Source organism: Ochotona curzoniae, unplaced genomic scaffold (assembly GCF_017591425.1).
Source record: "Ochotona curzoniae isolate NIBS_2020 unplaced genomic scaffold, NIBS_Ocur_1.0 scaffold_4506, whole genome shotgun sequence".
In the NCBI taxonomy this organism is placed as follows: Eukaryota; Metazoa; Chordata; class Mammalia; order Lagomorpha; family Ochotonidae; genus Ochotona; species Ochotona curzoniae.
Window position 1 is genome coordinate 51,098,933 of NW_024467119.1, and position 26,502 is coordinate 51,125,434.

The following is a 26,502-nucleotide window of genomic DNA, read 5'->3' on the forward strand; positions in this document are numbered from 1 at the left end:
GCCAATCCATAGCATTAGTTCCTCTTTATTTTACAATTTGGGAACGCATGTGGGTGGAGATGTTTCAGACATACTTATGCACATTTTCAAACTGCCTGAAAAAAAAAAAAAAAGGAAGAGCCAGGCACAGTGGTGTCTGGCAGGCATTTCAGATTTCAAGATGAGCTGCCCAGGGAACATCTGTTAAATCCCCGAGGTTTGAGGGGGCAGTCTGTGTGGGTCTTCCTATCTGTGAGAGTGTGTGCACAGCAAAGGAGAGGGCAGGAGTCTCCCATCCTCAAATCTGCAAAGATTGAGAGATTGCAGGGGTTCCAGATGTGCCAGAGGTCAGGGGGATCAATACAGAGGCCTTGGCACGGAAAAGCGGGGAAAGGTTGAGACAGAAAGCCGCTGCAACAGTGAAGCCACTGCGAGGTAAGGGAGTTTCTGAATAATTAAAAAGTTCAGAATAAGCAAACTCGGTTGGTTGCTATGGGGGAAGGCGGTGGAGTGCGAGATTAAAAAAAAAAAAGGCAGTTGATGTGGTAATTAAGAATTTGGTAGGAGTCTAGGCAGGTCACCTCCTTTCTCAGATCAGAGCTCCATCAGAAATTCTTTCAAGTGTCCTTCTGCGTCGCCAAAGATGACAACAGCAAATCAATAAGTGCTTGAAATGAAAGGGGATGCTGGCTAGCCCCCAGGCTACAGATTTCGCGCCGCCAGCCTTTTCTGAGCTCCTATGGCGTGCCTTTGCACCGCCTCTCTTCAGAAGCGCTACCTTTCATTCCTATTCTCAGGACGAAGGTAAGTGCTCAGTTAGCATATCTATTAAAAGCCGACTCTGGTTCCGACTGTCGGATCACGCGGACAGCGCGCGGCCGCCTCTCTGCAAGCCGCCCCGGGAAGCTGCAGAGACGGACACCGTGGCCTGGCGGCCCGCCGGACCACGCACCTCCCGGGCTGAACCCCAGTCCCCACGGGTTTAACGTTTCTGGGTTCCAACTGTGAGCTCACAGCCGGAGCCTGGAGCCACCCAAGCGCTCCTTCTTATTTACAAACAATTCCCAAATATTTTACAACGGAGGAAAAAGACCCGTGCTCCAAAATTTGAGCTCAGAATCGCAGAAAACTCCGTCCTGCATTGCAGAGGCTGGTCGGCCCCCTTCCAATAGTCAGTTCTCCCCTAATATGTCTTGATTTAACAATCTTTCCAGCGTCCGGCATTTCTCAGACGTTTTAATTAGGTAATTCATTAGTGAGTCAATACAGACATTTATATATTCTTTTAGCTCAAGTGGTTAAGCACTAATTTCGAGATGCTTATAAAACACCAGAATAGGCAACTCATGGTAATTTTAATTTATATGCAAATCAATCGGTTCATCTTAAATGCCTTTAAAAAAACAATTATTGTATTGTAGCATCGGAGGCACGATCAAGCCCCTGGAATAGATAATTCAAAAAGAAAATCTGGATTGAGAAGAAAATGTAGAATAGCCAACAAATCAATAATGTTTGAGGCAGTTAAACATCGTCAGCCATTGCTATTTACATACTCGCTTGTTGTCAGATAAGAGGCTGGGGAAATTGCTTGCGAGGGTTGAGATCATAATCCAAGTGAAGAAAGTAAATGGGAGCCCGCAGCCCGTCACAGCAGGCTCCAGAAGAAGTACAGTTCCTTCCCCAAATCCCAACTCTGGGGTGAGAGGGAGTTGGCAGGGGTTACCCCATATTTGTCTTTGATTTTGTCCCACTTTAATCACAACTATTTCGTCCTCCTGCAGCCTGCCCGCTTGATTCTTTTTCTAACAGTTCTGTCACTTGCTTCAACATACTAGAGGGAGGGATAGAATTCAAATCCTCATCAATTCTCGGCACCCAGGTAGCCAGGATGGCTGCTGCTGTGCTTGGCTGTTCTGATTGTACTCAATTCTCTGTACCCCCATTAAAGAAATCAAGACATCGGAGGAATAGCTGAAGGGACTGGTCCAGCGCTCTAGTTTCTTGGAAGGCTATTCTCTTTAGACTTAGTTTAAAATTTTGGAAAAGTGTAAAGGAAAGATGGACTGGGGGTTGGGGAGAGAAGAATTTTAAAGGTATTCTAGAACCGGTGGGTTTTACCAGGAATTACCAGGGCGAGCAGTCACTGGAGATGTTTATGTAAAAGTGTAACATCCTTGAAATTTGCTGATGAGTGGGTCAGTGTCTCCCAGTCCAAGCGATCTGGCCCTCGAGGAGTTGGTACCTTTGATGCTACAATCTTGTTTACATGTGCAGAGCAGGGAATTGCTTGCTTTGCTTGGATGCTCCCTCCACCCCCTTCTAACTGGAAGTAGTAATCGGAATCTAAATACGATCGCCACGGCCCACTCTTCCATTATCGCTTCGACGAGGGAAAACCCTGAAATCCACGTCTTAAATCAGCTTGGCGGTGCGCAGCCCCCCAGCACCCTGTCTCTCCGCTGCATGCCTAATGTATTCCCTGGTGATTCTAGGCATTAATTAGTTGTTTAATAGGAGTATGACTAAAAATGTAAAAGAAGGATTAGGAGCGTGAAACGTATGTCCAGCTCCTTCCCCACACTCGAGGAGGGAATGAGAATCATTCTGGATCTTCTATTTCTCCAGGAGCCATTTGCATTTCCCACCAGCTGCTCACTTCAGCTGCTCGAGCGCTGGGCGAGGCGAGGACCCGAAAGCTCTGCGCGGTGCCTGCAAGCCGCCGAGACTGGGGTTAACCAGGCCCTGGCGGGCCAGACTCCAGACAGAAGGGGGCGGGGAGGGGAGGCTAGGGGAACGTGAGCTTCGCAGAGACCCTGCATTTCGGCCCTGAGGAGGGGGCGGGGAGCTGCACGCGCTCAGCAGCAGCGCGTCTTCTCGCCGGCGCAGAACCCTGCCCGGTTCCCAAGTCTCTCTCCGCGGGTCTAGGAATCTTTCTGTCCCTGCTGTTCTTGCCTTTTCTCACTTGGCGACTTCCCGCCATCCTTGCCACCAGCTGAAGGCGAGGCCCTTCTGTCCCGAGCATCTCTTAATCTCTCGCAAATGAAAAGGGCGGAGGGAGGTGGAGGGGGACGGTATGGAAGGGCACATTAACCCGTTACCTAAGGGGGTGCAAAGACAGCAAGCGGAGGATGGGCAGGGATGGAAATGTCTTTCTCGAACTATGTTTTCCGGTCTGCGGCGACTGGAGCTCAATCGTGGAACTTGTTAGAGTATTTTTTTAAGGGTTGCCTCGGCAAGGTTTCAAAAGGCGGGGATGGGGGGGGGGGATTCTTAGAGGTAAAGAAGAAAACAAAAAATTTAAAACAGCTCGTGTGCTTCCTCCCCTTCTCTCCCTTGATAACAAACACTAAGGGAGCTAAGGGCGTAGGGGCAGAGACAGAGAGAAAGTTCCAGGGTTAGTTCCAGTATTTGTGGATGTTCCAAAGAGGTTAGAGATAGCTTAAAATACAGATAGCGCCTCGGCTTTCTTCGTGGCTGAAGAGACCAACCTTTCCTCTAAAATGAATCCATCTGTCGACTGTTAGCTGTTTCAAAGTGAAGGGATTTAGCACTCAAAACAAATTGAGCGAGTTTGTTTGCCTGTTTTTACTGCTAACTCAAATGAATTCAAAACACGGAGTCACTCAAGAGAACACACAACATGTTTCAGACAGCCCCCAAACGCAAGGAAGCCAAGCACCTGTGTGACGACCTGGAGCCGGTCTGGAACAGCAAGCTGCTTAAAACGTGCCTCCGGACGTGAAGCGAATTTTCCCGAGGAAGTTATCCTAGTTCCCCTAAAGCTGCAAGCAGTGCTGCATTGATCTAGGAAGAGCAAGTTAACTTTGGGGGGGGGGGGAGCGCGGTTATTCTGCACTGGGGACCCTAGAGGACGGCTCAGTAGTGGTAGGCAGTATTGAGATTTTGATGAGTGGGAAAAGCCGAACTCTTCCTCACTCATTCCTTCCCTCCCCCCGCTATGGCTGTTCTCACACTTTCCAATCCCACAAATACATTTAACAGGACGCCCTTGAGATTGAAAGAACTTTGTCCCACATGCCTGACAACAGCCTTCGCACCTGGTCCTCCAGGCAAATCATATTTACAGTTCTTCCACCCAAAGGAGGACCCAGTCAAAATATCCTCCTAGCTACCAAAATCTTTGGAAAACCCAGAGTTCAGAAGTGGGGCACATTTGGTGGGTGTGGGTGGCCCCCGAAAACTTTCCAGACGCTACGGTTTGAGGAGTAAAAGCGGATTGGAGGGCAGCTTCGGCCCCCTCCCCCACCCCCATCCTTTGCAATTTAATCCCATCCTCGCCAGGAACCTTAACCTCGTCATTTTAAAAAATGAGATATCCGTGACCCAAGGTGAACTTGCGGAGTGTAGACACAGCAGAGGAAACTCTAGACGCTAGCAGCGTCCGAGCCTTGTCCAGTGCAATTGCTTGGTGAACACGGACTGGTCAGTGCTTGGCTGTGCCCACCTGCGCGCCGACACCGGGAGCGTGCCTGGTTTGCAGGCCCTGACCTAGGCACGCCACTCGGGCCGCGCGGGGCCCAGCCGGCCTGGCCTTCTCTGGCTGACTAATGCAGCTCGCTCCTGCCGGGTCGTGGCCCTTCCACCCTCTCTTCCTCACACTCCCCATCTTTTGCTCATTTCTCCTGGGCCATCCTTGCTCACCCACCCAACTCCGCCCACCTTACATCCCCCCACCCCCCAACTGCGGCCCCAAACTTCCCTCCCGGCCTCACTGCCGCCACCTCTTACGTCCACGCTGCAGACATTGGGAGAGATCGCACGTGCACTCTCAACCCCATACCCCACTCGCCTCGCCCGAAAGCAACCCATTGCACACACTGTCCTTTGTTCCATTTCGTCGGCCACTTTTCCCGTCCCTTCCTCTCACTCCCCCGCGAGGACGATCCTGACTCCCAAAGGCCTGGTCCGCCCCCTCTCTGATTACTTAGAGCTCCTGATTTGGCACAGATTCTTTTCTCTTTCCCCTCCATCCCAGCCTCCCTCTCTGTCCTCCTCCTTTCCACGGTGCCAGCGCACGCTCCTGCCGTGTGGCAGGCTCCGGTCCGACTCCCTCTCCTCCTTGCCCTCCCCAGCTTGCTCTCCCCACCCCACACCGCAGTTACTCCCCTCCCTCCCCCGACTCGTGCGACACCCCGGCCGCCTGCCGTCCGCCGCCCTCCCCAGCCTCGTCTCCGGCGCCTGTGCGCGCTCCCCCCGCGCTCGCCCGAGCGCGGTGCTCGCTCCTGGATCGCACGCCGCGCAGCCGGGCTCGGCCGCCCGCCCGCCGGCCCGCCCGCGCGCCACTGTGCACTGGAGTTTGGTGGAATCTCTGCTGACGTCACGTCACTCCCCACACGCAGTCGGAGCTGAGGGAAGAGAGAGAGAGGGATGAGAGGGAGGGAGGGGAGAGCGAGTGCAAGACGGAGCGAGAAAGCTGGAGAGAAGCAGAAAGAAACTGCCTGCGCCGGCTAGATTTCGGAGTCCCTCCCAACACCCCGCGCACCCGTGGACACTCTGGGAACTTCACACCCTCGGGGGCCCTGTCGTCCTCTTGGGCCCGGTTTGTGGGCGCCGGCGGTGCAGCTGGAGCCTCGGCTTTGTGGAAAGCGCCCAACGAAGAGCCGTGTGGGACGCGGAGGCAGCAGCGCTCTCCCGGTAGCTGGTAAGTGGAGGTCATCTCTCCCGTAGGGATGTGAGATAATGCGAGTCTGGAAATTTGTTCCACTTTGGAGAATCTTCACTGGAGGTGATTTGTGGCTCCCCGGCTGAGTTTCTCCCCCTCCGAGGGAAAGCAGTTGGCAAGCAGACCTCGCCAAGCCCTGCTCCCTTCGCCCCGGCCGCAGCCAGTGACAATCTACGCGGTGCTGAAGTCGAGTGGCGAGCCAGACCATGGCTGGCATTGAAAACGAGGTATCTTCCCCGAAATCTCGGTGCCAACGCTACAGGGACAAACCTTCGGGCTGAGGATTAGAGTTCTCAAGATAAAGGGCCTGGGGACAAAGTTGCAGCTACTGGAAGATTAGCCCCCTTCCCATCATTACCCATTGGAAAAAGAGATTCCATCTTAACTGGCAGTTAGTGTGTGACCTCTTAGGCCCGAGCGAATTACCTGGGAGCCAGGCCTGGATGCCAAGCTCGCACAATTACTTTGGATTATAAATCCTTTAAACTGATCGCCAGTCAACTTCAGTCTTGACACTGCACAAGATACATTTTAAATGGATGCAGGGAGGAAAGCGGTTTTCCAACAGGCGATTGTGAGAGAAACAAGAAAGGAAGGAAGGAAGAAAGGAAGGAAGGAAGGAAGGAAGGAAGGAAGGAAGGAAGGAAGGAAGGGAGAGAGAGAGAGAAAGAAAAAAAGAAAGAAAGAAAGAAAGAAAGAAAGAAAGAAAGAAAGAAAGAAAGAAAGAAAGAAAGAAAGAAAGAAAGAAGCCTCTAAGTCTGAGAAGCATGTTCCTCTCCTGACTCCAGTGTAACCATCTTTGTTTCCCAAGCAATTTAGAAAATTGGAGGATCAGAGAGGTGGTGTGATTATTCTTATACTCTTCTGTGCGAAAAGTGTGGATTGCTCAGGTAAACTGATGGAGGAAAACGCTTGCTATTACAAATCAAAACAACGACCATCTGTACCCTCGAAACTACTCTTAATCAAAAAAAAAAAAACTACATTTGATTTTGAGAGATTTCCTTGTATGTATTTTTAAGCCATGCCTCCGAATGAGATGCCTTAGATGCACGAAATAGCATTTGAGGGAGAAATCTATCGAAAATTCAAATACCAGTAATGCTAAAAGACACAAAACCCAGAAGGAAAATAAACTGAGTTCTGCTGATGCAATGTAAAATAAACATGTTAGGCTTCAATCATGAAATTTTTCCTAAAAATGCTATAGCCACCTTCACTTGTGGAAGGTTTACTGTATGTCGAGTTATTCAGGTGCTTTGTTCTGAAGTTGAGCCTGTTTGTCTTCAAATGTCCCTATAGTATCTTTGCTAGTTGGTTTAAAAGAAGACTTACACATGGTTTTAAAAAAAAGTCTGCATCAAGCAGTATTTTATTTTTCTTAAATGATTACCCAACAAATTAATTTACTGGCTAATCACACCAATTTGGTTTATTTAAAACACATGTTCCGGTGCTGTTTATTTTTAAACTTTCCATTAACGATTTTGCTATGGGGCAACAGCATAAATGGCAGGAGGGAAATAGGAAGGGATTTGGAATTATTAGAAGTATATATATTTTTTCTTACAATTTTATTCTTGAAGCGATCTCCAGAAAAGTATTTTGCTAGCAAATTGTTCTATTTCGTAGGGGTTGCCGGCTCTGTCATTGGGTTTGGTTCCTGAGTCTCCATTAGCTATGTCGTGTTTCTGAGTGTGGTCACAATGGAAAACTCAAGTTGGCCCAAACAAGATTGCCTAGCTTATACGTTCCAACCTGGACTTGAACTTCTGGTGTGTTTGTGGAGGTGGTGGGGCAGGGAGGGTGAGAACAACTTCCCATAAGGAAAAAGTTCCACATCTCAATTTGTGAGATTAGCCATCCAAGTCAGTCCCAAAGTCTGGCAGCCAAATTTGTCACAGACTTTTCTTGACAGGGCAAGTTGAAGGATCTGCAGGCAGGAATTGGAGGTCTCAGAAAAAAAAAAAAATCTTTCCCAGTTGCTTGGTTTGAATGTGCAGGCCTGGACATTCTGAGGCACTAAATGCAGGTCTGGGGGTTCATTCTGACTGTAAAACACGTTTTGGAATCACAAGGGTGTGTTGGAGTGAGGAAAGAAACACGCTCTGCCCCCCTTCCCAGGGCTGAGAGCAGTGCCCTGTGAGTTCTTAAAAATGTCTTTTGTGTTGCTTTGTTTAGGCTTTAGAACTGAAACCCACAGGGGGGATCAGGTAGGGGCTAACATGTGTCACCATGGGCTGATTCTCTACCCATTTTTTTTCATATATTTCAATATTCAAAAAATAAAATAAAAACCATTTGCAGTTACCATCTGCAATGCCCTGGCTACTGGCTAATAATGCAGCCAGTTCAGACATACAAAAAAAAAAAAAGATTATCAAAATGATGATGACATGCAAATTTCCCCTGAAATTATCATAAGTAAACATTTGAAGTCTGGACTAATAAAATCCCATCTGTGTTACTTCATATCGAGTTAGGAGAAAGCTGTGATAATGAATTTTGTAATATCTCACGAACAGACATCTCAATCAGGGACTAATCCTGTGATTTTACTGCAGAATCACTAAATCTGGAGCCGCCAAACTGCTACTTCTGGGCCTACGGGCCCACAAGGATCCACCGGCAGATCCCCTACCCGCGTCCCCGCTGGCGGGTGGAGGGACGGTGCCTGGACACCTCCACGCCACGGCGCCCCTTCTCTAGACGGCGCGACCTTGGCCAGAGGTTGCCGGGCGAGGCTGGAGAGGCAGAGAAGCTGGGGGTGGGAGGTGGGGCGGTGGTTGGAAGGGGGAAAAGCGATTCAGGGTAGAGCCAGGCCCTGGGCGCCTTGCCCCGCCTCTGCCCCTCCGCCAACCCGGCAGCACCCGCTCCCTCCCCCAGTGCTGGCCGCGCACGCCTTGGGCACTCACTGGGCTCGCCGCCGTGCCCACCCTGGTGAGCATGGAGAGGGGCCGGCGCCAAGGTCCCGAGCGGCGGCCCCGGGAGGGTCGGGACTGCCTTTCTTTTCCTCTGTCTAGAAAGCACGGGCGGCTCTTTCTCCCCTCATGTCCCCCCCCCCCCCCACACACACACACTCGTTCGTGCCCCTAGCCACCCACCCCCTCCCCGCCGTGCCTGTGGTGGAGAAGTAGGCGCGCGTTAAAAGCTTGGCTCGCTGCGCTGTGGTTGGAAATTTGAAAAAGCTTTGGCTCGCGCGGCGGGAGGCAAAAGGGGGAGCCCTGGGGAAGCATTCGGCCCGCCCCAAGAGGTCCTTCTCTGGGCTGGACGGGCAGGCACGAAGCCCTCCGGGAACGTTCGCTTAGCCCTCGTCGGGCTCAACCCCGTCCACCCAATCTCCTCTGCCATCTTAAATCATACTTTAGGATAAATAAATGGCCGGGTGAGTATCTCCAAGGGAAAAAAATGTGGCTAAATATGGAAAAGTGGCTCCCGATGGATGAGAGACCCAGAGGCAGCACCCTAGGCCACCAGCCCCTTGCTTACAGAAATACAGCGAACCGAGGGAACATACTGTCCAGGGCTGGACCAGTGTGTCTCTGGCGTCCCCTGAATGCTTTCGGAGCTCCAGATACATCACGGTGTATCTGTACACGACACTACCGTGAGGGAGGATGGCCTGGGCCACACCAGTCCCCACAGAGGCCTTCCCGAACTGTTCTTACTGAGGTGGCCGCTCCCATCCAAATGTGTTTTTCACAGAGGCGCCTTCCCGGGTGCTTCCACCTGGCTCTAGAATTGAGCTGGTTTCATTGGGCCGTCAGCCCGTGGGTCCCTTGGCTGCAACTCAGCAGACCCAAAGCTCGGCTGGGGAAAAAATGTCCCCGGGGAGCAGGTTATCCCGTGTGGATGTTGCTGGGCAGCCAGAGGCCCCTCAGTTCAAGACAAACACGCCTGCAGCCAGTAGGCGCCTAATAACTAGCGTGGATGCGGAGCGCCCCAGATGTCGCCTCTTTGAGCCCTGCGCGCGTTCGACGGGCGCTGCGGCTCACAGCCCTCCTTCTCTCCTGTTTTGCAGATAAACGGGGAATGGAGACCAACTGCCGCAAACTAGTGTCGGCGTGTGTGCAATTAGGTAAGATCCCGCTTCTCCCGTCCGGGTCACCGGATAGGCAAATGCGCCAGGTCAGGGCGGCTAGATCCGGCAGATCCCCACGAGGGGCCGATCGCGGCTGGAAGACGAGCGGCCCCTGGACGCTGGCGGGTCTCTCCCTGTCGGAGGGAGGCGACAGTCGAGGAGGAAGAGGCCTGGGGCCAGCCGAAGGCCCTGGCTCTGTCCTGCGGGCTAGAACCGCCGGAGGCGCGCCGGCACGTGGACCACACAGCCCCGCTCCCGGTTGCCACCACAGGGTCCTGGGGATGGGAGTGCCGTTCGCCTTTTGCTCTAATTGGGTCTTTGCTCTTTGTCCCTCTTTCTTCTCCGTCCTGCCTCGCCTCGCCTCGCCCCGCCCCGCCCCCTTCACCCCAACCCCGTCCCCGGCTCCTTTCGGCCGCGCTCCGGGGCGCCCTTCTCCACCGCACGTTGGGGCGGGCTCGGCCGCGGCCCAGGCGTGCAGCCCGCGGCCGTTGAATGCCTCTTCTCCAAAGACTCCGAAATCAAAAAGGTCGAGTTCACAGACTCTCCCGAGAGCCGGAAAGAGGCAGCGAGCAGCAAGCTCTTCCCGCGGCAGCATCCCGGCGCCAATGGTAAGGCCTGGAGGGAGGCGCAGGCCGCGCGCTGGGCACCCGCCCCCGGGACTCTGGGGCTTGGGTGAAAAGCACGCAGGCGACGCCACCAGACACGGCACGCCTTGTGCTTGAACTTGGAGTCCCGACCTCTGGGTGGGACGGAAAGCAGCCGTCCCAGAGACAGTAATTCCTTTCCCCCAAATTATACTGCACTCCAGAGACCAAACGCCTTTCCCAGCGGTCTGATCCCCTGCTCACGCCCCAGCCTACCTTTGGGCCTCTAGCCGGCTGCAAAAGTGGTCCAACAGCGACCTCTGTCGCTCGCGGTGGCCCACTGCGCGCTGCACCACCCGGGTCCACCAGGACCCCGAGGCTCTCGGCCATGCCCCACCCAGTCGTGTTGGGTGCGCAACTCGTCCGAGGCAGCGGGCGAGCCCTGCAAAGCTGTGTTTGTAGAGGTGCTCCTCTAGCGGCTGGGGGAAGGGGCGGATGGAGAGCGTCGGGGCGCCGTGTTAATGGGCTGTGTACCCCCTTGAAACGAACCTGCCGGCCTGCCGTACAGTTAGGTCGCCAGGCGTCGGTTTGTGACTCGGCTATGGTCTTGGAGGAATGGAGGGATCTTGCTGTGCCAAACCTGCTGGCTTGTGTTGAAAGTACGTCCCCAGCGCACAATGTAGGCCTTTGGTGATTGCAGATTGTCCCTTAGTGAAATGTGTGTGTGTCCAAAAGATGGGGGAGATGGGGAGACTTCCTTGGAAAATTCATGAAATACTGCAAGGGCCCGTTTCTCCACCCGCGCTGTCCAGGTTCCAGGACGAGCGAGAGCTTAACCTTAGGAGGTTGTTGACCTTTGATAGTTAAGGAGATAAAGCTCCCCCCTCCGTGGCCTTCGGCCCCTAACCCCCTCCTTCCGGATTAAAGTGTAAGGATACAAACATACCGGGGAGGGGGTGGCGATTTGGGACCCCCGCCAAGTAAACAAACTGTTTTACTAAAAAGAAAAAGCAAAGTCCCCCCCACCCACCCACCCACCCAGACCGCCAAGACCTAGGTGTCGCAGGGATCCCGGGAGGAGCAGCACCGGGAGGAGCAGCACCGGGAGGAGCCCCAGGGCTCTGGCCTGGCCGAGCTGCGGCACCCCGACAGCGGCGCGGCACCGCCCGGCGTCCTGCGGGGCCAGTTAAACGCTCACTTGTCTAGGATTAACCCCGCGGAGTTAAATGGGGGCAATGCAGAGATAACGTCTGGTGATTTCTGTCATTAAGATTGTGTTAAATTCTTCTTCTGTTTAATAATCGGTCGTAAAAATAAATTATTAGACCGGAGAATGTTTGAGATATGGTTAAAAATCAAGAGCAGCGAGGACTCCCGGGGAGACGGCTTTGCGCGGGCTCAGCCCCCCGGGCTCCCCGATCCGGCTTCGCACGGGGCGGGCGGGCGGCCTCCGAGCCCGGGCCGAACGCTCCCGGCCGCGAACCGTGCGCAAGCCGGGGACACTCCGGCGGCCCCTTCCTCCCCGCACCCGGCCGGCGTGACAGGTGGCCTCCGGGTCGGACTTAGTGAAGGGGATTGGGGAGTTGGAGGGGAAAGGGCCCCCCGCCCCTGGCCAGGCGCAACCTTGGGTGCAGCCAGCCGAGGTGGGCAAGAAGCGCATGACAGCAGAGAAGGCCCTGTCCGCGCCAGCCCCAGGTTGGGCAGGTGCCCCTGGGCGTTCGCTTTCGCTAAGTAGGCGAGCTGTGTTTGGCTTCTCCAGGACTGTGGGGCCGCTTTAGGGGACCTCGTCCCCTAGGTGACACCGCGTCCTTTCCCCAGCTTTCTGACCCGAGAGAAACGTGTTTAACGCCTTTGCTGAAGAAGGGGGCAAGGGAAGGGACTGGACAGCAGGAAATGCTGGGAAAAAAAAAAATCTCGATTTGCCGGGTTTATAAAGAGCAGGCAAACCAAAGCTAGGGCAGCAGAGAAAGGCGATCACTACACTGTTCTTGGAGAACAACTTCACTTAGGGAACCTGCGAATCTTCAGCCACGGCCTGCTTCAAAACAGCAGCATTTAGTGTCTCTGGGCCCCATCCGCCCAGGATTTGTTGGTTTTCAATTGCAACAACAACAACAACAAAATGGTTCCAACCACATACTCTTTTTTTTTTTTAAGGCATTATACTGATGTCCTGTTCTATATCGATACGGAATAATGGCATCTAGTATTGATTCTTATCCCACCCTTCACCCTGGCTCCCAAACCCCGGTAGACCTTCTGGAAGGCTAAAGGCCGGCTGAGTGGACAAGGACCACCTCCCAGAGGCGGAGAGGCCCACAGGCCCCTTCTCTTGAGGCACACTTTCCTTCCTCCCCACCTGGGAGGAATGGCCCACCGAGAGACGAAAAGTTAGTGGGAGAAATGGCTTCTCCCCCAATTAGAAGGTGCCCAGCGCCCTTGATAATGTCCAGGATGAAGAATCCGTTTTGTAAATCTTATAAAATGATGTCGATCCTCCCCTATAATAGGGACTCAGAAAGTTTAGGGGGGTGCTTGTGGGTGCAGGGCTGACAGCCCCAGCCCCTGGCTCTGCATCCCGGCCTGACCTACAGGTTTCAGCCAGCCTACCACAGCCACGCCATCCGTGTGCTTCGGGCTGGTGGAAAAGGCGGGTGATGGCATTTGAATCCAGGTTCTGTATTCTATACTCACTGCAACTCTGTACCAAGTGGTCTTCAGAAGACCCCAACCAACTTCTCTCCCCACGTCGCCCCCCCCAACTAATCAGCAAATGTTTGCCAAGCACGTACTCCGTGGAGTTCCAGTGTAACCCCCCAGAAAGCAAAAACCGGATTTTCCTTTGCTAGTATGAAACAATTTCAGTTGGCGCACTGGATACCAGCGGGATCAGCAAAGTCGCTGCAGTAAAAAGCATACACGGTGGTACCTGGGGCCGCTCTCCCATCCGAACCCCGGAAGTCCAAGTGGACAGTGCGCGGGTTGAGGGGCAGGAGGGTCGTACAGCAGCCAGGGACCAAGGCCCTAGTACCGGAGGAGAAAAACGGAGAGGGGTTGAGTCGTCTAGAGAGTTTTCCGTTTTTCAGGCTCCAACCCGACCCAACCGACCCTCGCTCAAATCACACCTGCAGCTTAGAGACAGAAAGCTGCCCGAGGCCTTCGTGGAGTGTTCCTAGTCAGGCAGGTGGTACCGGTGGTCAGCAGGTAGTCAGTGCCCGCGCAGCCCTGCGGCCGAGGTGGTCTCTACAGGTCGGGAGCTCCCTGCCGACCAGCCACTGCGCGCGAAGTTTCCCTCGCGGCTGCTCGTGTTGTTGTCTCTGGCAGGCGGCTACTAATACATGCAGTAGTTGTTGGAGCGACTCGAGGGAAAAGGAAATGTATAACGAAAGCTTATTCGTGAGCGGGAATATACTAATGGAACAATCTGATGTCTTCTTAATCCTATGTAAAAAGCTTTGTCGTCTTCCTAATATTGACTGAATGGGTAATTAATGGCTCTTCATCTAGGCGAATACCCGATAATCCAAGAGAAGCAAAAGACAACAAGCCCAAGGTAGAAGACAAAAGGCCCAGTGCAGCCGCTCCCCACCCCCCCCCCACCCCCAGGCTCTCCCACTGTAAAGTTTCCTCCAGCAGCAAAGGAAGGAGTGGGAGACTGTGGCCGACCGTTTGGGAGCCAGGCTTTAACCACAGTTCCTGGCCACCCAGCCCCAGCCTTCAGGTCTCCCTGCTCCCTAACACTTCTGTCACATCCCCTCTCTACCCGCCTAGGGACCCTGACCAGCACCCTTTGCTCTAAAGCCCACGTCTTTTCACCTGGGACAGTGATTGAGTAACAGGCCACACACTAGATCCCCCAAAAGACCCAGCCACACGTCTCTGGTCTAGAAGGAGACTGCATTCCCCCTCCCCCCCCACAATCCCATGCCTAGAGTCTGTGAGGATTCAAGTTAATTGGGAGGGGCGACATTAACTGAAACAGTGAGAATCTGCAAAACGGTCCACGGGTGCTAGAGTGACCGCGAGTGATGGAGTCGACCTCTTTGTGAGGAATTGACACGAGGAGTGCCCAAGATTCTCCTGGCATGTTTTTTAACAGGCTGACATTTTAATTTAAACCTTTAGAAGTAATATACTCCCTGGGTTACTACAATGAGGTGGGTTTTTTTTTTTTTTTTTGGCAGATGACAGCTTTTAAAATATTATTTCGCTAGGGAAATAAAAGCTTCATCTCAGATTATAGGTGGGTATTTTTGGATTTATGTGATTTATGGTCACCATGACAACTAATGCTGAATGTTAGCTACCAGCATGTCTGGGAGAGAGAAAACAGAAAGGAAGGAGAGAAATAGAAAGGGACGTGGACCTGAGCTAGAGAGGTGAGAAAAAGAGAAAGAAAAAGCAGCAAGTTCATCCAACTGTTTTTTTTTTTTAAAGTGATTTCAGTTATCCATTGCTACTTTCTTCCCATTGAGCTTGAATATCTATGCGTGTGTGTGTGTGTGTGTGTGCGTGTGTGTTCGTCCGCACTTGCACTCTACCCTTCTCTCTTACTTAGTTCCATGAATAGTTGCTTTTCAGAAATTGAATGAACACTTCATGGAGCACCCTGTAAATCTGGAGGACCCGTAGGGAAATGCAGCCAGCACTAAGGACTTGTTGGTTCAGTGACTCCAGCTCCCTCCAATCCTCCCCCCTCCCCTTCCTGCACCTCCCAGTGCCACGAGGCTATTCCTCCTCCACCACCAATAATCAGTGGCCCCAAAACTTCAGAGACTGGTCTAGCAGAGCTTGGGTACCATTTAAAAAGACCAGCACATCTAAAGACTTCTGATTTACAAAAGAATCACCCCTTTTAACAAACTAGCATTTTTTAAACTTCCATCTGGAGAACGGGGTTGAGGAAGAATCAGCCACAGAGACATTTTTAATGTCTGGTTCAGTTTCGTGGCTGTGGGAACTGTTTCCAGCTTGGTCTACGTGCAAAGGAGCAAGGCAATGGAAAGAGGGGAGGAAGGGTTACTCCTGGGCAGGGTGCAAGGTCTCCAGCTGACCTCTGAGCCTTACACCACAGAGTCACATATTCTGTCTGTCTGTCTCTCTCTCCTCCCCCCTCCTGCCCATCACGTGACCTCTGGCTGGTCTCTGTCCTTGAACCGGCCTGGACCCGGCAGGATTGCCATCCCTCCACAGCCGGACAGTTCAGAAACCTCTAATTGAACCATCTTGTGGATGAGCTTGGAGAACAGATTCTTTCCAATAGTAGGAGATCGCTTGCTTGGGTCCCAGCCCAGAGCCAGGCAGCCGCCACTGTGTACAGTTTGGCTTTGCAGCTCAACCAGCAGCAGTTCACTGGCTGTGATGGCCAGAGGGCCTTTGCAACTAACACTAAGGAGTGTGAAGTGAAAGGAGACTTTAAGACCGGCAAGCAGTAACAAATATGAGCTTTTGAAAATATTTCCTAACCCCACATCACACCGTTTCCTTCCTGGAGGATCTTTATTTGAAAGAGCAAGCCAGAAAAATCCATGAGATAACCCATGGCGTCTCCTGGACTCAGAGACTCAGCCCTGGGCATCCTCTCCTCAAAGACTGAGGAATCCAGCCCTCATTCTTGTTCTGGATCAAATGCCTCTGCGGTGGAGGGTCCACATCCAAGTGACCTCTAGAACCAGTTAAGACCAAGTCGGAGATCACAGTGGTACTGAACTTCAAAATGGATATGATTCCTGAACTTTAAACTTCTTCCCTCATTTCTGCTACCCCAAGTCTTCTGTCTATGAAACCTCCACAATCGAGGATTTGTCATTTAAAAAGATGCCTTGGTCTTTCCCATCTGCCTCTTTTCTCCTGTCTAGACTTCACAGCAGTGTTTTCCTGCCATCTGTCCTTTGTTGGGCTCCTGGGCCATAGTGTTACCCAATATCAGCTATCCAGAGTATAGTAATGTGATGAAGTAATGTGATGAGGAGATAGGAAAATGCAAAGAAAGTCCTCATCTTGAGTCAGTTCCTTGGAGAGCTGGGGAGCAAGAGAAATACAGAAACAATGTGTATATTTGGATTCTTTTGTTGTTACTTTCATCAGTGCTCTCTAGAAGACTGTCTTAATTGTCCTCTAGATTCCAATGGATCCATATAATTTGAGGTTCCTTATTGCCATAGGCTTCTAGGCTGCCAGCAGATCCCCAGCACTTCCAACATTGCCCACATGCTAGCACCGTGAGGAGCCGTCATTTACCCTGGGATGTTTCACCTATGGAGCTGGAGACCCTTCATGCCTGTGTATTTGCCACAGTGAATGATGCTTCAATGGAGCAGAGCCGTCAGAACTTAAAAGTTTGTGGGTTTAATGAGAGGTGGGCTTAGCCATCTCTGGACTCTGCTGAGCTCCCCAGCTTTCCAGAGCATGGAGTTTTAAACATACCCCAAGCTGCCAGATCAGCCTCACCATTCTGGGTTTTGATCTTGAAGAAACAAGGAAGAAGGGCATGACTACTACAGAGGGAATTTTTAAATAATAATAATAATAACCACTATTATTATTCTCTGATGTGATAGACGGTCTTGTGAAACGTAGCTTTGGGGAACCCGGTACCATGGGGACTTATAGCAATAGCTAAGGTTTAGAAGAAGAAACTGGAATATGATTAGTAAACACTTTGGGCAGAAGAGAGCTGAATTCGTATTGACTTAGTTATAGGTCATTGGCTGGCGGTGCAATGGGAGGAAATATTTACTTTACACATATACTTTATGATCTTGGGGGAATTAGAGGAAATTCAATAAGAAAACGGCTAGAAACATTTAAAACCCTTATTTAAAAGACTTAAGCAAATTAGAGTCTTATCAGATTAAAAACCACTACAAATGTAAGTGCATTGTCTTCGGCGAAATGTGTGGGGTCTGGTAAGGAGATTGTGTGCCAAATCTCAGGGATAAAATGCGTCATTTAAGCAGCAGATAATGAGCAGAATGTAAATTAATTTAACCTTCTTTACCAATAGGCTGCTGGTGTAATATGTATAATTTAGTGATAAGATTGCAGGACCTAATATAGCTGAATGTATCAGCCTCAGTTAATACGGACCTGTCACACAGGGACAAACTGTGCCTGAGCAGGGGTGTGTGTGTGTGTGTGTGTGTGTGTGTGTGTGTGTGTGTGTGTGTGTGTGTTGGCAGAGGGATGGAATAGACATGGAATAGAGTAAAGCAGAATACAAGGTTAAACCCCAAAATGCCAATTGAAAGTTTATTAGGAGGAAAGTTCTCCCTTGCAGTTAAATTCTTCTTAAAGTGACAAGATGCTCGCGAAGAGAGTGAAAATCAATTCTCTTTCGGTTCCTGGGACTGCTCTCAAGTGAGAGGAGCTACAGACAGAGTTTTGGGTGAGCAGGGCCAAGGGGCGGGGGGCGGGGGTGCTGGGGGGTAGGACACACGCACGTAGGTTACAGGCGTATTTGGAATCTGCTCCACCCATGCAGGCAGGGTAAATTTCCCAATCTCCTGAACAAGGACAAGGAGGGAGTTTTCTAAAGGCACCTCATCCTGGTGTTGCAAATCATTGACTGTAATGTCAAACAAATACACATTCAGGGGTGATAACACTAACTCCACAATAAAACAATCGCCAAGGCAGGAACCCGGGGGGAGATTAGCTGGTGCCCTCTCAGGCGACCTAAACTGGGGGACAACGGATCAAACTGTACAAAACTTATTTTGAATATGCTTGGCTTTCTGTCTTTATTTTCTTTGGAAATCAGATGCCCTGTCAAGAGCCCATGCCCCCAAAGGTGGTTTCACCTTGTTGCTGCTGCTGCTGTTGTTTCTCTGTCCAGGAGTAAGGCTTTGCTTTTCCCAGTTGGGTACTCAACTGAGTTTCCCCCCGTAGCCCACAACCTCCCGCCTTAGCCTGCTTGGACTGCTAACGATTCAAGACAGCCTTGAGCTCCCTAGGAAAAGAAAATGACTGTTAAAAATTATCCTTGAAATTGGTGATTTGGCCACATTCTTAATTGTATGGAAATTCATTAAGGCATATTTTATATATAATTAGCTCAAGGTTGTTGATTCTGAAGGCTTTACGGATTTGAATCTGATTGATAATAAAGTAAACAGGAGAGTCGGATTTAAAGCGTGGCTCTCTCGGGTTAGAACAAGCTTAATACGGTGTATAAGGAATTTTAAAGATCCAGGATATGTCTTCATCAACGCTAAGTAGAATGGATAAGCTTTCAGCATTTTGAAAACGCTGGGTTAGGGTTTCTATTCTATTGTGTGTTTTCTGTCTGGGGACTAATAAGCATTACAGAAGACGTGATCTGAAGCGACTTTTATTCTTGTATAAATCCTGAGTGAACCACCAAGCAGTTGTTCGTTTAAAGTCAAGGTAATTTTCTTTTGACGGGTCCGTTTGCTTCTTGATTTCTAATTTATTAGTCTGCTTTTTCGGAGCTCTATTTTGCAATTAAAGTAAAACTTTTTTTTTTTCACAATAGCGCAGCATTCAGTTAACAGACTGGAAAATTTTAGATCGGAGAGGTGATTTTTTTTTCCCCCCCCTTCATTCTCTAGTTTTAAATAGTCGGTTTTCTGTAGGTAAGGGGCAAGGAAGGGGGCGGGGCTCTGGATGCAGTGAGACAAAAGGGGGTGATGGGGTGCACTGTTGAGTTTTGCTCCTTTCAACCCTCGACCTCTCCGCTCCCTTCTTCTGCTGGCTTCTCCTTGCCTCAGCTCTCTCCCTCGCTTCTGAATTCCAAACCGGATCACCTTTGGTTGGGCAGGAGCAGAATTCCCAGGAGCGGGCCCCGCGTAGACCCGGTGGGCACCGCGAGCAATTAGGCCGGCCCCTCTCTGCTGATAGGCGCAGCTGGACCAGTCCCTCCGCCGCGGCTGCAGGCCTGCTGATTGGTGCGCGGGCGTGTCACTCGCGCGCGGCGAAGGGTCTGGGAGGAGGTGGAGGCGGAGAGGGCTGGGGAGGGCCGCGGCCGAGTGACGTCTCGGCACCAGGAAGCCCGCCTCTGGTTTTAAGATGTTAGGCCCACTGGGAAGCGTGGAGCCACAGATCTGGTCCGTCGATCGCCTGGGTGCCTGGAGCTGAGCTGCGGCGAGGCCCGGCTCCCGCTCGACGGCCGAGAGGGTGTGCGTGTGCGTCGGGCGCAGGGTGCGCTCCGAGGCCCGCGTCGCCGCCACCGCTGCCGCCGCTGCGGCTGCTGCCGCCGGCGCGGGGAATCTAATATCAGCTACCTGTCCCTGTCACTCTTGACACTTCGCCGTCAGGGCTGCGCGCGGGGGGCGGGCAGAGCGCGACCGGCGTTAGCTGTCCTTATTGGAGGGGTACTTGGGGAGGGAGGGAGGGGAGAAGGGGTCTCTACCCACTCTGGTTTCGCTTCGGCGCTTGGAAGCCTGCTCCCTAAAGACGCTCCGAACGGTACCCTCCTGCCTACATCCCGACCCCCCACCCCGACCCCATGTCTCCGTTCGCCCGCTGACTTTTCGGCTGCCGCCGGACTCTCTCGCTTGAGCCTTCCGGAGGAGACGGGGGCGGCTTGGCTCCAGGACTCTGCGGGGGTTGCGTCCCCTGACTCTGCTCGCTGCAGCCACAAGCCACAACCAGAGCCGGGAATCTCCGCGCCTAGAGCGCGCGGGACCCAGAGCCGTCAGCGGCGGCCACGGGGCACTCAGCCGGGCGGTAGCCCAGGACTCGTTAGGGCAGCGCGCTCCGTCGTCCATGAACTGCATGAAAGGCCCGCTGCCCTTGGAGCACCGAGCAGCGGGGACCAAGCTGTCGGCCGCCGCCGCCTCCTCTTCCTCCTCCTGTCACCATCCCCCGTCGTCAGCCATGGCTTCGGTCCTGGCTCCTGGTCAACCCCGCTCCCTGGACGCCTCCAAGCACAGGCTGGAGGTGCACACCATCTCCGACACCTCCAGCCCCGAGGCCGCAGGTAAGGCGCCGCGCCGCCCCGCGGACGGTCGGGCTCAGCCGCCCGGCGCCACCTGGCCTCTCGGGCCCCGGAGGCAGTCGGCAACTCCTGGGGGTAGGCGTGGTGGGAGTGGTCGTGCCGCCTGCCCTCCACAGAACTTCCGGGAACCGGGATTCTGCGGACCCCCGGGTCCTTTTTCATTCTCCTTGGATCGGCCTGGTTACTGTGGCGCGTCAGGGCTGGTTACTGAGGGGCAAAGAGAGAGCTTTTCCACCTCTGCCTCCTCCCCTCTCCCCTTGCCTCCCTTCTGTTTCCTGGGTCACACTAACCCAGCATCTCTATTCGAGCGCGGTCGGAGGCCGCCCCACTTCTGCCCCGGCTCAGTCGTCGGATTTTAGCTCCTGGGGAGCTCCGCTACTAAGAAGAGTTATTTGTAAAACTACTTAGAAACGCTCTCCGAACACAGGCTCAACCCCCCCCCCCCAAACATCTAAGGAACTGGCTAGTTTGGGAGAATCCCAAACATCTACTTTTCCCAGCCTTCCGAAACCACATGGAAATCTGAGCTGGCAACGAGGGGGGTCTGCAGCGCGTGTGCGCGTCCCGGGAGATTTGGTGTCTGCTCAGGGGTGTATAAATACACTTGAAAGCGCAGGCCGTAAAAATGAATGTGCCGCCGCAGAGCGATAAACATGTAAATAAAACGCGCGGCGTTGGGGGAGGGGAGGAGATGGGGCGCACACACCCACTCTTCCTTCTGCACACCCCACACGCGCACGCCATCGTCCCGCGCCCCGCCGCCGCCACCGGGACGGGTTGGACTTGGCGAGTTTCAGGGGGCGCGCTGATGGGAATCTTGGTATGTTGTTTCATTTTCAGACAAAGATAAGAGCCAACAAGGGAAGAATGAGGACGTGGGAGCGGAAGACCCGTCCAAGAAGAAGCGGCAACGGCGGCAGAGGACTCACTTCACCAGCCAGCAGCTGCAGGAGCTGGAGGCCACTTTCCAGAGAAACCGCTACCCGGACATGTCCACGCGCGAGGAGATCGCCGTGTGGACCAACCTGACCGAAGCCCGAGTCCGGGTAGGAGCCGATACTGAGCCTGGGGAGGGCTGATGGGAGAGCGTTGTGAAGGGAAGACCTGGAGGGCGCGGGAGGGAAGGCTGGAGGCCTCGCAGCGGCCAGGATTGCAAGATTACAGCTCCGCCTTCCGAGGCCGAGCTGCCGGCCGGGCTCAGGCGGCCCGAGATCCCGCGCCCTCCAGAGCCGGGCCGCGTGGGCATTCCGGCATTCCTCTGCAAAGGGCATTGTGTTCCCGGCTTGCCTCGCCTGACGATAGCTAATAAAAATCCTTTCTAGGCCTGGAGCTTCCAACAGGCTCCAACCTGCGCGCTTTTAACTTGGAAAACCCGCCAGAGACACCAGAGGCTAGCCTTCCCTGGAAACGTTCACGCCCGACCAGGGGTAGTTTGGGGAGCCCATTTCTTTTTGGCTCAAACTCCTTCCACATCTGTGAGTTTGTGTCCTCCCCCCAACTCACACACATATTAAGTCTCCCCCATCCCCTTTCTCCTAATTTTGTGATCGCTGGATGCAACATTTTCATACCCAACTACTATCCTTCTAGCTATCTGGAAAGGAAAAGGAGAAAAAGATTTTTTGGTTTGGTTTATTTATCTTCTCTTAGCAGTTGAACTCGTTGGAGACTGATACGTGCACCCCTCCTTCTAATAATAATAAGTTTTATAAAAAGAGCTTACCTTAACTTTGCAGCAAATCTGTACTTTATGAATTGGCAAAAAAAGAAAAAGAAAAATAGATTTAATAAATTACCCCATAGTAACATGATAATTTATGTTCGTCCGTGGAAAATTCCCAAATTTGTTAGGATTCTGGGAGCGGAAAGGAGAACCAAGCAGCATCCAGAGGCTTTACTGTTTAAAGTTCTCTCGGTGGAACTCTGAAGCCCCCAGTTAGAGTTGAAGAATTTAAAAAAGGAAAAATTAGACAACGACGGGCTATGAAGAGGAAGTGCGCTTCCAAAGCAGGAGGACCCAACTCGGAGTGGCGCGGGTGTAGCGCAGGGGGGCTGCGCAGCTGGATAAAATAACCACATGGACGGTGGAAATGGTTTTAGTTTAACTGCCCAGAGCGGTTGCTGGGGCCAGGACCGGGTGGCTTTTCGCTAGGTCAGTCGTTCAGGTTCCTTGTGGAGCGGCGGAGGAACGGGCCTTGCACGTACTCTCCTGGCCTGGGCAAAGTTTAGACAGCCTAGGGTGCAAATGGCAAGCAATGAAAATAGAAATGCAATCTGTGGGTTCCCAGAAATGCCTTATTAATGCCCATCCATCCCACCCGCATTTCTACAGTCCTCCCCCACCTCCCACCCTTCTCCAGCGTCTCTACAGCCGCCTCCGTCGCCGCCGCGCTCGGCTCTCATCCCTCCAGCTGCCTCCTTCCAGGCTGCTGCTCGCCCAGCCAAGAGCCGAGCGAGGCGTGCTTTTTATAGCAATCGGGTGCAAAGAGGAAGGGGGATAAAAAGGAAATCGAGAATGAAAGGAAAAAAGGAGAAAAAAAAAAAAAGCGGATTAGGCGGCTGGGGCCGGCGGAGATGTGTAATGTGAAACATCACCCGTGTCAGCTAGGGAGATCTCGGGCCAGGCCCTGCCCCAATACACAAAAGCCGGCGTCTGGGGCGACCAGCGGGCCCCCGTTGTGGATTGGGAGCGGGGTTGCGGCGGGGCCACCGGACGCGGGTGGGGGCTTGGCTGGCTCGGGCGGCCCCTCTTGAAGCCAAAGCAGAGGCCAGAGCCCTGCGCAGAGCTGAGGCCAGTCGCGGCGGCGGCGTGGCCCGGGCTGGGCTGAGGCGGATGAGATGGAGCAGTGGAGGGCTGAGTGGAGTGTGGAGGGGAGGGGGAGCGGAGAGAGCAAACCGAGTGATTCCGGGGCACCCGCAGCTTTACACGCTCAGCTCCTGGGGTTTAACGAGCTGACGAGGGGGTGGTCTTTTGCTTTTTATTTGGTTGTTTTTCCAGGCGAGAGTCGCAGTGTCCTGATAGAGGGGATCATGTTCCAGGGGCTGGGGGTGACGGTGGGGGACAACAGTGGAGGTCCAGAAGGGGGGGGAAGAACTGTGTGGGGGAGAGCCTCCTGCTGCCCTCTCAGCCCCGTGTTCTCGCCACCGAGTCTGTGGCTTTTGGGCTGGACGCAAGTCTACTAGGGAGCGCGCGGAAGGGTTGGGCGGAAAGGCGGCTGCCCCCTAGTTTATTTTACAAAGTGGTTTTTGGACCTGAAGGAGGGCCTGGGTTAGTGATCAAGCGGCCCGCAGGCCACCAGGCGTCCGACTGGGGTTTGTGGCGCAGCTGGGAGCCCAGGCTCGCAGGGCCGGCCTCTGCGCGCCCTTGGCGGAGTGCGCAGGACTGGGCGAGCGAGTGCTGGCCCGGGCACGGAGGAATGGGGCTGCGAGCGAGAGTGTGCACCCGTGAGTTAAGAGGTGATTTTGCGCGATCCAGGTTTTTACTAATCCACGCTGTGGCATCTGTTTGCTTCCTTGTCCCCTTCCCCAACCTCGGCCCTTCCACCGCCCTCTCCGCACCCACCTCCATCCCCCCAGGTTTGGTTCAAGAATCGCCGGGCCAAATGGAGAAAGCGAGAGCGCAACCAGCAGGCCGAGTTGTGCAAGAATGGCTTTGGGCCGCAGTTCAACGGGCTGATGCAGCCCTACGACGACGTGTACCCGGGCTATTCCTACAACAACTGGGCTGCCAAGGGCCTCACGTCGGCCTCCTTGTCCACCAAGAGTTTCCCCTTCTTCAACTCCATGAACGTCAACCCCTTGTCGTCGCAGAGCATGTTCTCCCCGCCCAACTCCATCTCGTCCATGAGTATGTCGTCCAGCATGGTGCCCTCGGCCGTGACGGGAGTCCCTGGCTCCAGCCTCAACAGCCTGAATAACTTGAACAACCTGAGCAGCCCGTCGTTGAATTCCGCCGTGCCGACACCCGCCTGTCCGTATGCACCACCGACTCCCCCGTACGTTTACAGGGACACGTGTAACTCGAGCCTGGCCAGCCTCAGACTGAAAGCTAAGCAGCACTCCAGCTTCGGCTATGCCAGCGTGCAGAACCCGGGGTCCAACCTGAGCGCTTGCCAGTACGCAGTGGACCGGCCCGTGTGAGCCGCGCCCCCAGCGCCGGGATTCTAGGACCGCGCCGGATGGGGGCGACTCCGCCCTTGAAAGACTGGGAATTATGCTAGAAGGTCGTGGGCACTAAAGAAAGGGAGAGAGAGAAAGATGTAATGAGCAAAGGAAACCACTGAGTTAGAGAGAGAGCGCTCCTTTGACTTCAAAGGGATGTCTCTATGTGTGACATCTTTCATTACAAGTATTTCCAACAGTTGCAAGGACACCACACACACACACACACACACACACACGCAAGTGTCTGACTGGATATGACATTTTAACATTACTATAAGCTTGTTATTTTTTAAGTTTAGCATTGTTAACATTAAAATGACTGAAAGGATGTATATATATCGAAATGTCAAATTAATTTTATAAAAGCAGTTGTTAGTAATATCACAACAGTGTTTTTAAAGGTTAGGCTTTAAAATAAAGCATGTTATACAGAAGCGATTAGGATTTTTTTTTCGCTTGCGAGCAAGGGAATGTATATACTAAATGCCACACTGTATGTTTCTAACATATTATTATTATAAAAAAATGTGTGAATATCAGTTTTAGAATAGTTCCTCTGGTGGATGCAGTAATGTTTCTGAAACTGCTATGTACAACCTACCCTGTGTATAACATTTCGTACAATATTATTGTTTTACTTTTCAGCAAATATGAAAAAAAGTGTTTTATTTCATGGGAGTAAAATATACTGCCTACGAATCGGCCTGGATTCTTTCTACGCTGCTCTACCTGGACAGGGTGTCTCAGTCACTGCCTCCTAAGGAAACCCCTTCCCTCTGCCTGCCTTCTTAAACATACAAGGCAGCACCGCTCAGTTAAGTTTGATAGAAATAAATTATAGCCATTCATCAAGAAAAGAAAAAAAAAAAAGATGCTCCCCAGGGAGGGGAAAAAAATGGATTCAAAGTCTGGTCTTGTCTTTCAAATTTTTCTTTGGCTTACACCCAGTGGATTCCATTATTGCCAGTAAATAATATAAGGGAGAAAGAAGAAAGGAGAAAGAGATTTAGTAAATACTGCTAGTTTGGAATGGCTCTCAGGTTTACTCCTGGAGGGGTGGGGGGTGGATCTGTGCTTCCAGTAAATTCTTCAGGAGAAGCTTGTGTGGTGTGCAGGTATAAGTCTAGCATTAATATACATTCCTCTCACAAGGAATACATCCATCATAAATTTACCAGGAAACGCCTCCAGTTCAAAATATTTAGGCCTCCACGTTTATCTTTCCGACTTAAGTAGAGAGATCCTTCATGTTCTATTGCGTTACTATTTCCAAATCCTTTGGAGACATTAAAAGAAACAAAGACCATTTCTAATAACCAGGGCCCTTTAGTTTCTCAAAGAGTCCAGGGGTTGAGAGGTTAGAGTGGAGTTTCCTGAGTCTTGTCGAGCAATATGTAGTTGAGGCAAAGGTCGTGCTCCCCGTGTTTTGTTTTAAATAATATTGACCCATTAATTCTAAACCTGCTTGTTCCTGAAATTATACAGGATTATAGTTTGCAAACTGCAGGACAATGAAGCAAATCAAGATGAATTACAGCCTAGGCCCTCCCTCCCATCCTCTGACATCTAATCGGGAAAGAGGTCGGGGTGAAAGGGTTTTTTTTTTTTTCTTCCTTTTTTTTTTTAAACTTCCAGCAACGCCCGCTCACTTTGCTTTGATAGGTGATTTTCCGCTCTTAAAAAGAAATTAGTGAAATTTGATTTTGGGGCAAATAGTAGCAAATGTGAGGTGGTTCCAAAGAATCCCTCCGCTTCGCCCTCGCAGGATGGGGGGCGGGGTGGGTGGGTGCCGAAGTCCTTTGTTATTCTTGCCATCTCCACCCCCAACCCCCAGTGGGCCAGGACAAACACGACGCGGGAGAAGGGCGAGCTCTGAACAGCCGCGGGTTTTCGGGAGCCGAGAAAAACCGTGTTTTTGCGCTGAGGTGGCTCTTATCTCGCTGAAACGTTACCTAGAAGCTTGTGGAAAGCTCAGACACTGAGTCTTTGTTCTGCGAGGCACTCACGGAGATGGAAGATAATGTCCCCCGATTTAAGATCAGCCCTC

General features: G+C 52.3%; 1 protein-coding gene across 6 annotated transcripts; it reads left to right on the forward strand.

Annotated features, from left to right (window-relative positions):
• The first annotated feature begins 206 nt into the window (after positions 1-206).
• Positions 207-25,151, forward strand: PITX2 (paired like homeodomain 2). Of its 6 annotated transcripts, none has more exons than XM_040966802.1 (5): positions 207-414; positions 9,687-9,743; positions 10,217-10,354; positions 21,132-21,337; positions 23,868-25,151. In XM_040966802.1, the coding sequence occupies exons 2-5, from the start codon at positions 9,698-9,700 to the stop codon at positions 24,429-24,431; spliced, it is 954 nt and encodes a 317-aa protein (XP_040822736.1). In that variant the 5' UTR covers positions 207-414; positions 9,687-9,697; the 3' UTR covers positions 24,432-25,151. The 6 variants fall into 6 exon arrangements, with proteins under 6 accessions (XP_040822736.1, XP_040822740.1, XP_040822739.1 ...); XM_040966803.1 differs by lacking the exon at positions 207-414 and adding an exon at positions 5,391-5,644; XM_040966806.1 differs by lacking the exon at positions 10,217-10,354.
• The last annotated feature ends 1,351 nt before the right edge of the window (positions 25,152-26,502 follow it).